The sequence below is a fragment of the Rhineura floridana genome, chromosome 12 (assembly GCF_030035675.1).
Source record: "Rhineura floridana isolate rRhiFlo1 chromosome 12, rRhiFlo1.hap2, whole genome shotgun sequence".
In the NCBI taxonomy this organism is placed as follows: domain Eukaryota; kingdom Metazoa; phylum Chordata; class Lepidosauria; order Squamata; family Rhineuridae; genus Rhineura; species Rhineura floridana.
Genome location: NC_084491.1, coordinates 46,051,729 through 46,067,338, shown reverse-complemented (window position 1 = coordinate 46,067,338; position 15,610 = coordinate 46,051,729). Strand labels below are relative to the sequence as shown.

General features: G+C 48.4%; 1 protein-coding gene across 6 annotated transcripts in view; it reads left to right on the top strand.

The window, feature by feature from the left end:
* CEP164 (centrosomal protein 164) overlaps positions 1–15,610 on the top strand; it is a 62,276-nt gene that overhangs the window by 15,909 nt on the left and 30,757 nt on the right. For 5 of the 6 annotated variants that reach the window (XM_061592825.1, XM_061592824.1, XM_061592823.1 and 2 more), the window contains 2 exons: positions 3,272–3,346; positions 6,913–7,014. The exons of the other annotated variant lie outside the window; for it this stretch is intronic. In XM_061592825.1, the coding sequence (XP_061448809.1) occupies positions 3,272–3,346; positions 6,913–7,014 (177 nt within the window). The remainder of the gene's footprint in view (positions 1–3,271; positions 3,347–6,912; positions 7,015–15,610) is intronic. 6 annotated transcript variants of the gene reach the window in all.

Here is a 15,610-nt window from a genome sequence, read left to right as displayed (position 1 = left end):
TTCACGTTTTGCGTTTCCCATTTGGGGAGGGGATTCTTTAACATCTACCCACAGTATTGTCTCTCAGAAATGTGCCTACTGGTCCAAAACGGTTGGCAATCCTTGTTTTAGGGAGTACCTGATCTCAGACGAACCCACCACAGGAAAGATACATCATGGGTGCTAGGAACAAAGGAAGGGCAAACTACAGAGATTCCAAGGACTCCTAGAAAATAAGACAGAAGCAGGAAAAGTGCACTAAAGGGGAGGAGAGAACAAACTCTTTAGGACTCCAGAGATTGCTATTGCATAGTGTCCAAACAACTCACTTATCAATCACAGTTCTGATGACTTCACTCATTGGCTAAAAACAGTGACAGGCAGGAGCAGCCAGACTGGCTTATTTCACTTTCTTTCTAGGAGAACTAGAGACTTATATTTTCTTTTTAAATGAAATCTCAGCATCTGGGGTCCCTTCCTGGGGGCTGCCAGTGAAGGCCTTTGTGGGCATCAGATTGGTGACCCTTGACTTACAGGAAACTGGATTAATTTTTTTGGCGAGTTCTTGTTACCTGCTGGCATGGCCTTGGAGAGAGATTGTGTAGACAGTGGCCAGAGTGGCCACAAGGCATTGTAATCTCCCTTCAGTTTCTGCAGGAAAGACATTAGATGAGCCCTGCTGCTTCAAACTTTATGGCCATCTAACTGACCCTCTGTTTTTCCACAGCGGCCAACCAGATGCCTCCAGGCAGTTTTAATCAAATGCCTTTTTTCCACATGGCCTCATCTGTTCGCTTTCTAGGGCCTGTTTCACACCTACCATCATAGGAAATGTGGGGCAGGGCCTTTTGGTTTCAGTGACCAGACATCAAACTCAGTGACCAGACATCAAACCCTAAGAGGTTTGTCTTGCCTCAACCTCTTTCTGTGAAGAAGGATATAAATATTTTGCAAACAATAAAAAAATTAAGCTGGATATGAAGGGAATAGTTGTTTCTTGCTGCTTGCTTCCTAGCAAATCTTCTTGAGAAGTATCTTGTCAGTGGTTCTGTTTAGCCATCATGGCTAATAGCCATTGATAGCCTTATCGTGAATTTGTCTAATCCCTTTTAAGGACATCTAAGCCTGTGGCCATCATTGCATCTTGTGGTAGTTAATTCACTAGCTCTAACTGTACACTATGTGAAAGTAGTACTTTTTCTTGTTCTGAATCTGTTGCCATTCAGTATCATTGGATGACCCTGAGTTCTAGTATTGAGTAAATATTCTTTGTTTTCTTCATACTGTGCATAATTTTATAAAAGCTTACATTGTGTCGCTCCACACATTACTTTTTCCTAAATTGAAAAAGCAGCACACAATGTCATCTTTCCTCAGGAGGAAGTTGCTGCAACCCCTGATCAATTTTACTAGTTGCTGTATGAAACCCATTTTGAGATGGTATAAATTATTTGCAGTCCTTTTCCTCAAAATCCTAGCATGGGATTTGTCTTTTTCACTGCTGCTATACAGAGAGTTGATGTGTTGATTAAGCTCCTCACCTTGGTTCTTAGATGTTGTTATTAAGGATAAAATGACCAACCTTTTAATCAGCTTGCCTTCTGGAAAGGTAACCTTGTGCAGAGGGATTTTTTTAGCGTAGTAAGAAGCATATAGATGGAGATGACTATGTATGTGGACTTTCAAAAAGCTTTTGGCAAAGTTCTTACCAAGCTTGGTAAGCTTTGGGAGTCGGGGATAAGGGTAAACCGTCCTGTGGATCAGTGACTGGATAAAGAACAGAAAGCAGAGTAGAATAAATGGACAGTTATCATAACAGAGGGATGTAAGAATTGTTGTTTCCCAAGAATCTGTACTGGGACCAGTGCTTTTTACTTTGTTGACAAATGATTTGGAGTTAGAGGCGAGCAGTGCGGTGGCCAAGTTTACTGATGGCACCAAATTATACAGGATGGTAAAAACAAAACGGGATTGCAAAGGCCTCCCAAACGTATCAAATGCGGTTCAGTGTTTTTTAAAAAAGTGTAAAATGATGCACCTTGGGGCACAAAATCCCATTGGCCTCTGCACTGGAACATAACAAGCTGCCTTATACCTGGAGGTGCTGGGGATTGAACCTGGAACTGTCTGTTGCCAAAGCAGATGTTGTACCACTGTGGCTTTTCCCCTCCACTGCTCACCCTTAACTTCAGGTCAGGTTAAAAATCACAGCCCCCAATACCAGTCCTTGTGTTACTCCACTTCGTATGTCCCTCCATTGGGTGAATGGTCCATTTATTTCACCTCTGTTTCATGTTCTTTAACCAGCTACTGGCCCATAAGAGGACCTGTCCTCTTCATTTTTGACTGCTAAGCTTAGTCAGGAGCATTTGGTGAGGTTCTTTGTCAAAAGCTTTCTGAAAGTCTCAGTACACAGTGTCGATTTGATCTATCTATAATATGCTTGTTGATACTGTCAAAGATCTCTGAAGGGTTAGCGAGACAGGACTTTCTCTTGCAGAAGCTTCTGCAGGACTTGTTTTTCTGTATGCTTAGTACTTCTGTGTTTAATAATGCTTTCCACCAGTTTTCCCAGAACAGATCGTACATCTATAATTTCCTGGATGTCAAAGTTCCTTTTTTAAAAATTGGTGTTACGTTGGCCATTTGCTAGTCTTAGGAACAAGTTACTTATTTTTGTTTGCAGATCAGCACTTTCACATTTGAATTATTTAAGAACTCTTGGATGGATGCCATCCAGGCCCAGTGATTTGTTCATTTTAACTTTGTCAATAAGGCCTAGAACTTTGTCTCTTCACTTGGTTCCTGAGAGAGTTCGTTTAGCCACAGGTATCTGCTTTCCATCTTTCAAAGAATAGGAGTCTGCTTTTCCCTCCATTGTGAGAGGGAATGATTATTTATCCTCCTGTGTTGTTTTTTTAACAACAGGCAAACGAGCTATGTGGAAGCCTATAGTTTTGGAAGATCTTTAATTGTTAGGAAGACTTCAGAGCTGATGGACTGGATGGCCAAGAGAAAAATCCCAAGCAGAGATCCAGTAGATTTTGAGGAACATGATGCTGTCTCAGATACTTCCCCTGCAATACACTGTACCACTCCACTGATAATTTGTGCACATTTGTGGGCTATAATTGTCAAGGCAGTTTCCTTAGAATGCTGTGGGTCAGTCATTCCTTGCTTGTATATTTTTCCTTCTTGAGGCCTGCCTCTGAGTTTGTACTCAAGTTAGTGTTGGTGACAGTAATGAGAATTTCAAAACTGATTATAGTTGTGTCTCCATTTGCTCTTGAAGGCTTCTGAAGGCAGCAACCCCATGAAGGAATGGCAGGTTTCTGACCACTTGGTCCCTGATCCACTTGACATTGTGGTGAGTCTGCCGTTTATACCTAGGAGGGCCCACACCAGATGAAAAAGCTCCACTGATGGCGGTGGGAAAATACAGTTTCTTTGCCTCCATTGCAGCCACAGAGTAAGATTGTCAGTAGGTTCTGAAGTGGGGGAATCAGCAGCACACTGCCACAACTCCAAAGGCATCAGTCTCATACAAAGGCCACCTTGGGTAGCCACTTCCCCTCCAGTGGTATTAAGAGAGAGGTGTAAACGCTGTACATTCTCAAATGCTTCCCAGGCTAGGAAGGATGCACACATTACACAAAGCTCCTTTAAATACAAGGCTGATCACTGGACTCCCAAAGTCGCCAGCTTCCACCTCCAGTAGTGGCAGAGGCCACTACTCACAGACCCTGCCCATCCAACCTCGTACCTGATTTCCTCCTTCTCTGCCTCTGCTTCAGAATAGATCTGGGTTTGGAGTTTTAGGAGTTCATCTTGAACCTCCTCTCTCAAGCGCAACTCTTCCTCCTGCCTAGCAGCCTCCAACTCGGCTTTTAGTGACCTAAGAAACAAGCAGAATGTGGTATGGGAATGAAAACTGGCAAAGTGGGCTCTGGATCTTGAAAGCTTCTGCTGCAATACATATGCTTAGTTTTTCAATTGCCACTTCACTGAACCTTTGGAGACCTTTTCAACACCTCCAGAGTGCAGTATGAGATTTGGTACAATCCCTGCCCCATCCGCTTTCTCAGGAGGGGGGAGGGTTGGAGCTTGTCTGTGTCACACTGTGCTTGTGAAATGCTCAGAGCACCAAAATGGAGCACAGCACAGGCAAGCCCCAGTTGTCGTACTGAGCTTGGAGCTGCCAGGGATGGGGAATGTGGCAGAGGATCATCCCCATGGTTGTGTCCCACAGATGGGAAGGCCTCACCTGCCAGTCATAGGGTCCAAGATGGTTGATACTAGGGAAGGCTCTGTTTTAGAGTCTTGGATCCCAAGCCATTTAGGGCTTTATATGCCAGAACTAACACTTTGAGTTGGGCCTGGTAGCTCACTGGCAGCCAGTGCAGCACTTTCAGGACCGGTGTCACATGATACCATTGGCTGCCCCACTTACCAGCCTAGCAGCCACATTTTACACTAGCTGAAGCCTCTGGGCTATCTTTAAGGGCAGCCCCACGTATAGGGCATTAAAGTTGCCTAGATGGGAAGTCACTAGAGCATGGACAATTGAGAACATGCTATCCTGGGCCAGGAACAGCCATTGCTTGTGAAACAGCCTCAGGTGGACATAAGCACTCCTAGCCACTAGAAGTCACTTGGGACTCTAGTGACAAGTTGGAATCCAGGAGTATTCCCAGACTACGAACCTGTTCCTTCATGGGGAGTACAACACACCCACCCAGAACAGGTTGTACACCTAATTCCCAGACACAGGAACCACCCACAGCACTGCCATCTTAGCATGATTCAGCCTCAGTTTTTTGGCCCTATCCAGCCCATTAAACTGCCTCCAGACACCTGTCCAACACCTTCACAGCCTCTTCTGATTCAGATGAAATTTAGAGATAGAGTGGTGTGGTCATCAGCATACAGATGACACCGTGCTCCAAATCCCCAGATGACAGCTCCCAGTGGTTTCATATAGATGTTAAGTAGCATAGGAGACAGAATGGACGCTTGTGGGACCCCACAGCTCAGACGCCATGGAGCCAAGCAACAATCCTAGTACTATTTTCTGGTAGCAGCCCTAAGTGAAGGAGTGGAGCCACTGCAGTATAGTTCTACTAACTCCCAACTCATTGAGTTGCTCCAGAAGAACACCATAGTCAGTGTTGTTAAAATCTGCTGAGAGATCACAGAGAACCAACAGGGTCACATTGCCCCTCTCTCTCCTGATAAAGGTCATCAATCAGGGCAACTAAGGCTGCCAAAACCGGGCCAGAAACCAGACTGAAATGGATCTAGATAATCTGCTTCCTCCAGGCATACCTGCAGCTGGTTGGCCACCACCCTCTCAATCACCTTGCCCAGGAAGGGAACGTTAGAGACTGGACTGTCGTTTTCTAAAGCCTCTGGATCAGGAGAGGACCTCTTCAAGAGGGACTACAACACTGCCTCTTTCAAGGCGTTGGGCATAATTCCCTCCCATAGTGAGGCATTGACCACTCCCTGGACCCATCCAGTCAGTCCTTCTGCCTAGATTTTGCTAACTATGATGGGCAGGATTTGATAGGGCCCTCACTGCCACAGATGTCCTGTCCATGTCCTGGGGATACAACATGATCCCACAAGCTGTAATTTGACTACACTCCAGGGACTTCCAACAAGCCTGAACCAAGTGCAATTTTACCTTGGCACAGCAGACTGGTATCTATGCACATATGTGCGCGCACACACACGTGCACACCCCTCTATCCTCCATCCAAGCAATCAAGAGGTATTAGCAGAGTCAAGGACACGTGGTGGCCAGGCAGACACACTCAAGGAGGGTGTGAAGCCGGGCCGGTGAGGGGTGTGGCTTGGGAAGAGTCCTGGGGCCAGACAGAGAGGCCAAGAGAGCTGCATGCGGCTTCTGGCCTGAGGTTCCCCAGTCCTGCTCTTTTATGTGCCGCTCTTAGTGCAGTGTCTCTGCTCCTTTCTCCAAAACACATAATGAAAAGCACTGATATGTTAGAAAGAAAGAAAGAAGTCCCAAATATTTGGGACTACTCCAGAAGCACTCACTAGGTCCTGATCCTCTGGGCTGTTTTAAGAGTTGCAGAGGGCCCTTGCTGTGGCAGTATCTGGAGCCACAGAGTGGCAAAGATGGCAAATAGTCCTCCTCGTGGCCTCCTGCAAGCTGCCCCAACTGTTGCAACTTCTTTCCTCTCCCTTGCTGGCCTAGATAGATAGGAGCTAGATCAATTTCTCCGCACTGTCTTGTTGTAGAAACCCTCATAATTGTTACAAAAAGGGTCCTTCTTCCTCTTCCAAGTGCGCTGCTGATTAGTTTTGAAAGGGGTGACCCAGAAGTCTTTTGCCAGTGCCAACTCCTGTAGAGTGAGGGCCCCAATCCTGTGTGTGATGAGAGAGAGTCAGTTGCCTGAGAGAAGGTCTTCTCAACATGGGGGCACCTACCTCCCCTTGCAGCTTTCTTTTCTAGCTGCTTACCTCAGGCCAAGAACCCTTGTGGTCTTGCACTTTGGCTTGTGCCTCTAGCAAGCTGTGAGGCTAAAATACTTGCTGGGGGGTGGGAGGAGACAAACACTGGGCAGCAAGCCTAGTTGTACACACTTTCCCAAACTTCTAGCCACTTCTGCACCTGGAAGGCTGCCTGGCTGGCTGGCAGGGTAGTTTCTAGCAACCAGTGCTTAATATCTTCTTGGACAACTATGAGGTGCAGTCCTGTAGATGTTGGTCCCTCTTGGGGACATCCAGCGTGGAGACATCCCAGTGCATGAGTGGTCAGAATACCCATTTCCCCTGACTTTTCCTCTGCTCCTCTGGCAGATGCCCATTTCAGTGTCACTTTGCATGTGATGTGTGGAGGGGGACTGGGAAGTCTGCTGGAATGCCAACCTCTCCTACCCCTTTGTTTCTTGGGGCTTTGGTTTCCAGAGCACAAGCTTTGAAAACATACTTGATGTGCTACCTCCAGTCCTGGGAAGTCCAAAATTTGGGGTGAGCAGAGCCACCGTTGAAAGCACTTGGAAAGAAGAGGTAAGTGGCATACTTGAGTTGTGTGGGCTCTTCTTGGAGCATGTTGCCTTGGCAGACTCCTGCAGCTGACTTGCAAGGAAAGTGGCAAGTGGTGTATAAAGCAAAGTGCTTAGCCTCTTAGTTAGTCTGCAGCTAGGCAGCAGGGTTGGGGGGCTGATTCTACATCTCACAGAGGTTTAAACTGCAGGAAATGCCCTCTTTTAACGGACAAGGATGCAAACTATCGTGGATGTGAGCCCATCTCTTAGATGTCCTGCTGTGTGCCCTGCTCATCCAGCAGGTGGCTTTCTGGTATGCAGGGAACTGCTGGTAAGGAGGCCACACCCACATGCAGCTTGTCTCTTCCTGTAAGCCATTAGTTGGATCTTGGATGGCTGACTCACGGCCCTGAGGTAGGATGGGCCAGGAAGTAGAGCAGGGTTGGGGAAATGGATCTTGCCAGCAGACATCCATCCTCTCATGGTGTCACCATCACCTCAGGTGAAGCGTTTTCCTTTGCCTGCCTGGTTTGACTTCAAACTGCGTGGCAAATGAAGTGGGGTGTGCAGCCGCCCATGTCGTTTGAAATCAAACTGTGTGGGCAAAGCGAGTGCCACTCAGCTGGCCAGTGCTTACAGCAAGCCCCACAGGGGGACAGCTGAAGCACTGGGGGACTGGAGAAGACCTGCCCTGGGAGTGAGTACCTGAGCATCTGGGTGATTGCTTGCTGGGACCCCCTGCCTGACCCTGACTCCAGAGAGAGGCTGAGTCAATCTTGCAGCCTCTTGCATCAGCTCCTGGCTGGGTCAGGGGGCATAAAAGCCCAGCTGGCCTTGGGTGGCAGGTCTGCTGCTGGCGGGGTCACCACCGAATACCAAAGGGGATCACCCCTTGGGGAGCTCCTTAGGGAGTCCCTAGGGCGATGGGGGTACCCCTTCTATTTTTAAAAAAACCAATCTGGAGGAGATTAGTAGTGGGGAAGGTGTAGGGTGCATGTGTAGTTCCTGCGCAGGGTGAGAGCCTATGCAGTGGACTGAACAATAGGAGAAAGTTGCCAGATGCCTTCAGAGTGAGAGTCTGTAACTGGCAGAAGGCTGGCCCTCCCTGGGTGTGAGACGGGGGAGTAGATGTGCCCTGTGTGAAAAATATTGAGTGGATCTGGCTGTCCCAATTCTCTCAGAGGCCTACTGGGATAATTGGTTCAAGTAGGTTTTGTTGGTGGGCTCTTGTTGGGTTCATTTCAGGTATTTAGGAGGAGTCTTAATAAGGAGGAACATGGGTGATGCCACCCCAATTTCAGTGATCACGGGTAGAGGGGCGTATAGCCATGGGGAGGTGGTGAATTACCACAGAAGATGAGGGCAAGGCTATCTACGCCTTGTTCCTTGCTGCCACTCCTCTCATGGATGGGTTCCATGTTATAATAATAATAATAATAATAAAATTTTATTTGTGGGTCGCCTATCTGGCCGAATTAATGGCCACTCTAGGCGACGTACATGTACATGATAAAATACAATAAAAACCAATGAAAACCACCAACAATAATTAATATACCAATATTAAAAGCAACCCACCCCAGAGATCCCATAGGCCTGCCTGAACAGCCAGGTCTTCAAGGCCCGGCGGAAACCTATCAGGGAAGGGGCATGGCAAAGGTCAAAAGGAAGGGAATTCCAGAGGGTGGGGGCCACAATCAAAAATGTCCGCTCTCTGGTCCGCACCAGCCTCGCTATCTTAACTGGTGGGACCGAGAGAAGGTCTTGCGTGGCTGATCTTGTCAGGCGGCATAATTGGTGATGCTGGAGGCGCTCCTTCAGATAAACTGAGCGGAAACCGTATAGGGCTTTGAAGGTCAATACCAACACCTTGAATTGGGCCCGGTAAACAACTGGTAGCCAGTGTAGATCTACTAACACCGGAGTGATATGATCACGGCGACAGCTGTTCTTAATTAAGCGTGCCGCCACATTCTGTATCAGTTGTAATTTCCGGACCATTTTCAAGGGTAACCCCACGTAGAGCACATTACAGTAGTCTAAGCGAGAGGAGACCCAGGCATGTATCACCCGTGGGAGCAGATGGGCAGGAAGGTAGGGTTGCAGTCTCCTTATCAGATGTAATTGATACCAAGCTGCCCGGCTCACTGCCGAGATCTGAGCCTCCATGGACAGCTGGGAGTCAAGAATGACCCCGAAGCTGCGGACCTGGTCTTTTAGGGGCAATGTTACCCCATTGAACACCAGGTCTATGTCCCCCAGCCTGCCCCTGTCTCCCACGAGCAACACCTCGGTCTTGTCGGGATTTAGCTTCAGCCTATTCCTTCCCATCCATCCACTTACGGATTCCAGGCACTTGGAAATGGTGTCCACAGCCAACTCTGGTGAGGACTTAAATGAGAGATAGAGCTGAGTGTCATCCACATATTGGTGACACCGCAGCCCGAATCTCCTGATGATGGCCCCCAGCGGCTTTACATAGATGTTGAATAGCATGGGGGAGAGGATAGAACCCTGTGGCACTCCACAATTGAGAGGCCAAGAGTCTGAAACCTCATCCCCCAATGCCACCTGTTGGTGCCTGTCTGAGAGATAGGAACGGAACCACCGTAAAACGGTGCTCCCTATTCCTAATCCCTCCAGGCGATCTAAAAGGATACCATGGTCAACGGTATCGAAAGCCACTGAGAGATCCAGGAGGACGAGGAAGGTGGTTTCTCCCCTTTCCAGCGCCCTCCTCATATCATATGTTGCTCATCTGCTGTGCCCACTGGCCTATGTGTGCTGTTGTTTAACACCAGATTGGTATACAATAAGGCCACACTCATCCATGATTTGATTGTGGATGAAGGTGCCAATTTGGGGTGCATTACTGAGACCTGGGTAGGTGAGCTGGGAGGAGTTGATCTGACCCAGCTTTGCCCACCTGGATACTTGGTGCAACACCAGCACAGGCTGCAGGTATGGAGTTCCTGTGGTCTACAGAACTTCCATCTGTGTCACCAAGAAACCACTCTGTCTTGGAACTGACTGTGAGGGCCTGCACCTAGTGTTGGGCCAAGGAGACAGGAAACTAGGGTTGCTACTGGTGTACTGTCCACCCTGCTGCCCAGCAGCTTCTCTGACTGAGCTGGCAGAGGCCATCTCGGCTGTGGTATTGGAGGAGCCCAGAATGATAGTCTTGGGTGATTTCAGTGTTCATGCTGAGGCTGCCTCCAGTGTTCTGGCTCGGGACTTCATGGCCTCCATGACAACCATGGGGCTGTCTCAAGTTGTCACCGCCCTGACGTATAGGTCAGGGCACACCCTCGACTTGGTTTTTGCTCCAAATGGAGCAAGAGGTGGTCTGGAGATGGGGGTGGATGTCACCCTATTGTCATGGTCAGACCACTTCCTGGTGAAGTTTAGAATTATGGCTCTGATCCTCTGCTGCAGGAGTGATGGACAGATTAAGATGGTCCGCCCCCAGAGACTAATGGAATCCACCCCAGAGACTAATGGAATCCACTAGATTCCTGAATGACCTGGGGGAGTTCCCAGTAGATGGAGCAGGTGACCCTGTTGAAGCCCTTGTCATGCTGTGGAACAGCGAAGTGCATCGGGCTCTTGAAATGGTTGCCCCTGAGTGCCCTCCCCGTCATTGTGGAGCCTGGTTTGCACTCTGGTACACCAGTGAGCTAAGGGCAATGAAACAGGCTGGACGACAGCTAGAGTGCAAGTGGCTAAAGACATGCTGTGAGGCTGATTGGGCACGAAAACATCATAACCGTGCCTACTGTGCAGCAGTGAGGGCAGCAAAGAAGGCCCACTTCTCTGCCACCATCGCATCAAGTAGCTGTCCAGTGGAGCTTTTCCATATTGTCAGGGGTCTGTTGACATCGTCAAGGAAATGGAGTCTTAGACCCTTTGGAGGCCCACTATGAATTGTTTGCAAGGCACTTTGAGGGTAAAGTTGCTCGCTTCTGTAGCAGTCTTGATGCCCCATCCACATTACTGTAGTCCTCAATGAGGTGTCCAGTGCAACATCTGCTGCAACTTCTTGGGAACGGTTTCAATAGATGCGGCCTGATGACATGGACAAGGTGCTTGCAATGATGCAGCCATCAATGTGTCCTCTCGACCCTTGCCCTTCTTGGCTTATTAAAGCTTGCCGAGGAGGTTTGACCAAGTGGATCTAGGGTGTGGTCAATGCATCATTGCAGGAGGGAGTGATTCCAGCCACCCTGAAAGAGGCAGCGATCCCACCACTCATAAAAAAGCCCACCCTGGACCCATTGGTCTGCAACAATTACCCCTTCTTAAGGAAGGTGATTGAGAGGGTTGTGGTGCAGCAATTGCAAGTATTCTTGGATGAAACAGTTTATCTTGACTCATTCCAGTCTGGGTTCAGGCCTGGTTATGGGACTGAATCTGCCCTGATGGATGACCTTTTTCGGGAGAAGGACAGGGGAAGTGCAACCCTGTTACTCTTACTTGATCTCTCAGCAGCTTTTGATACCATTGACCATGGTATCCCTCTGGCCCGACTTGGTGAGATGAGTGTGGGAGCCACTGTTTTAGAGTGGTTCCAATCCTATCTCAGAGGTCATTTTCAGAGAATAGCATTGAGCAATTGTCTTTTGGCCCCCTGGCAGTTGTGCTGTTGGGTGCCGCAGGGTACCATCTTGGCCCCATGTTGTTTAACACCTATATGAAGCCGTTGGGAGTGGTCATCAGGAGATTTGGGGCGAGGTGTCAGCAGTACGCTGACGATACCCAGCTCTATTTCTCTAACGTCTGAATCGGGAGAGACCGTGCAAGCCCTGGACTGGTGCCTGGACTCTGTGGTGGGCTGGTTGAGGGCTAGTAAAGTGACTGTGGGTTGATGGTTCCCAAATTCAGATAACTACTTTGGATGGAGTCTTCCTCTGAAAGAGCAGGTCTATAGTCTGGTGGTGCTCCTAGATCCATCCTTGTTGCTAGAATCCCAGGTGACCCCAGTGGCTAGTTGTGCCTTTCACCAGCTACAATGGTAACACAGCTGTGGCTGTTTCTGGACAGGGATAGCCTGACCACTGTTGTCCATGTTCTGGTAACCTCCAGGTTGGATTACTGTAATGCTCTGTATACAAGGTTACCCTTGAGGTTTGTCTGGAAGCTGCAGTTGGTGCAAAAGGCAGTGAGACTGCTCACTGGAGCAGGTTATCGCCAACATATCACTCCGCTACTGAAAGAATTGCACTGGTTACTAGTTAGCTAAGTTCAAGGTTCTAGTTTTGGTGTACAAAGCACTATACAGCTTGGGACCAGGATACCTGAAAGACCGTCTTACTCTTTATACACCCAGTCGATCCCTGCGCCCTGCAGGTGAGGGCCTCCTGCAGATACCATCTTATCAGGCTGTCCGTTCCGCACAACACAGGAAATGAACCTTTAGTGTAGCGGCACCAACCCTTTGGAATTCCTGCCCTTTAAATATTAGACAGGTACCATCTCTGTTATCTTTTCGGTGCCTACTGAAGACCTTCCTCTTTCAACAAGTCTTTTACGTAGAGACCTTATCCCAGTCTGCATCTGCATTGGAATTGCTTTTTAATATATTTTTAAGCCTTCTTTTTAAATGTTTTTAAAGCTTTTTTTAAAATGTTTTTAAAGATGTTTTGTTTTAATATGTTTTTAATGGTTGTTGTGTTTTAATATATTTTAAAGTCTGTTTTTATGATGTTTTAAAGTGTTTTTAGTACCTTTGTTTGACACCATGGGCTCCTACTGGGAGAAAGGGCAGGATGTAAATCAAATAATAAATAAGTTCTGCTGAAGAACTCTGTAGTGCAGCCAATTTGACTAGTGGGGGCTTGCTGCAAGCCTTGTTTGCCTAGTGGGAGGCATCCTTTAAAGCTCCCTTCTGAGGGTTCCTTTGCCACCATGTCTTTAGCTGCCCCACACCTGCCATCACATAGGAATGCAGGTGGGTGCGGTTTGGTGGAAATGGCCTTGTGAGCCAAATTAGGGCCCCTGTTGGGCCTGATTTTGCCCATGGGCCTGAGGTTCCTGACTACTGTATCCAAACAATAATAAAAAAAAACTTAGCATCTTTCCCTTCCATGTTCTCTGTTGCTTTTTCCTGGTGGCTTGCCATGTCTTAATGTTAAGAAAGAGGATCTTGCAAGCCAGTGGCCATCTGGAGTTCAGATAGCACATTTCAGATGGATGGTGCTGGCTGGAGAAAGATTGCATTGGGGTATGGAGAGAGCCCATCCATTCAGACGCTGGGTCACATCTTCAGATCTGCAGCCTCATCTTCCTGGCTTCTCATCTTTGCTTCTACAGTCGTCTTCCACATTTCATGGAATCAGTTGGCAAGCAAGGCCTGCAGTTTTATTCCTGCATTGTCTTATTCCAAATTTCATAGGATCTGTTGCATCACAGTAATTGTGTGTGCATAAAAGCCAGCCAGAAGGTGGGTTAGGTCCCTTGTGGGGTTGCTCAGTCACTGCTGGCATGCTTACCACCTTTATTTATTATTTATTTATTATTTTTATTTTATTATTTGATTTATATCCCGCCCTTCCTCCCAGCAGGAGCCCAGGGTAGCACTTTCCATGTTTGTTCATTCATTCTCTGTCACACACACACTCTCAAACACTCACTCACTCATTCTGGACACAGGATAACAGAGCAAGCCACGCATCTAACTCTGTCCTTCCTTGAGGAGGCACTGTTGGCTTTGGGCTCGTTACAGGGAAACTGGGGAAGGCTTTGGGGTTGGAAATGCTGCCTTCCTGTCACCCAGAGAAACACAGAAACTCCTCTGTGTGAAGTTTCTTTTACCCCCGTGTCATGGTCAGATCACTATCTGGTGAATTTTGACATCTCGATGCCACACTCCCTCCGCAGGGGTAAAGGACCTATTAGAATGGTCCGCCCCAGGCGCCTGATGGATCCAGAGGGATTCCTGACTGCGCTGGGGGAATTGGAACCTGCTGAAGGTCGCCCGGTCGAAACCCTGGTGATGGAGTGGAATGAGGGAATCACCAGGGCATTAGACCGGGTGGCTCCGAAACGTCCTCTCCCCCTGAATAGGACTCAGACGGCTCCGTGGTATACACCCCGGTTGCGTAGTCTGAGGCAGGAGGTGAGACGACTAGAGCGCCGGTGGCGAAAATCCCATTCTGAAGATGCTCGGACACAGGTTAGAGCAGCAATAGCTGCCTACCAGGTGGCAGTGAAGGCAACAAAGAAGGATTTCTTTGCTGCCTCTATTGCATCCGCAGAGTGCTGTCCCAGGAAGCTGTTCCAAGTGGTCCGAAGCCTGGTCGGTCCAGTTGCTCAGGAACCCTTGGAACATTCTAAGGCTTCCTGTGACAAATTGGCAAAGCACTTTGCTGATAAAGTCGAGCACCTGAAGAACTCGATTCCGTACGCTGTGTATGCAGTGGGGGATCCAGAGTTGACCAATTGCAGTCCGGTTCTGTGGGATCGGTTCCAGCCTCTCCCTTCTGAGGATGTGGACAAGGTGCTTTCAACGGTAAAGCCTACCACCTGTCTGGTTGATCCTTGCCCATCATGGTTTCTTATGAAATGTAGGGAGAAATTAGGCGAAGGGATCAGGGCGGTGGTAAATGCATCCTTGAAGGAGGGTGTTTTGCCACCAGCCCTCAAGGAGGCAATTATAAAACCTATTTTGAAAAAGGCCTCCTTGGATCCCAAAGTCTTGTACAACTTTCGCCCCGTTTCAAATCTGCCATTTTTGGGGAAGATCATTGAGCGAGTGGTGGCTGGCCAGTTGGCAGCACACTCGGATGAATCGGATTATTTGGATCCATACCAATCGGGTTTCAGGACTGGACATAGTACTGAAACAGCCTTGGTCGCTCTGGTGGATGATATGAGGAGGGCATTAGACGGGGGAGAATCCACCTTTCTTGTCCTCCTGGATCTCTCAGCGGCTTTTGATACCGTCGACCACGGTATCTTGTTGGATCGCCTAGAAGGATTGCGAATAGGAGTCACTGTTTTGCAGTGGTTCCGTTCCTTTCTCTCTGACAGGCATCAACAGGTAGCATTGGGAGATGAGGTTTCAGACCCTTGGCCCCTCACATGCGGAGTGCCACAGGGTTCTATCCTCTCTCCCATGCTATTTAACATCTATGTAAAGCCGCTGGGAGCTATCATCAGGAGTTTTGGGCTGCGATGTCATCAATATGCAGATGACACGCAGCTCTATCTCTCCTTTAAATCTTCACCAGAGATGGCTGTGGAGACCTTGTCCAAGTGCCTGGAATCCGTGAGTGGATGGATGGGAAGGAACAGACTGAAGCTCAATCCTGATAAGACCGAGGTGCTACTTGTGGGTGACAGAGGGAGGTTGGGTGCTGTTGACCTACAGTTTAATGGGGTGAGTTTACCCCTGAAAGATCAGGTCCGCAGCCTCGGGGTGGTTCTTGATTCCAAGCTGTCCATGGAGGCTCAGATTTCGGCAGTGAGCCGGGCAGCTTGGTACCAATTACATCTCATACGGAGGCTGCAACCCTACCTCCCTATTCATCAGCTCCCACTGGTGGTACACGCCCTGGTCACCTCTCGATTAGACTACTGCAATGCGCTCTACGTGGGGTTACCCTTGAAAACGGTCCGGA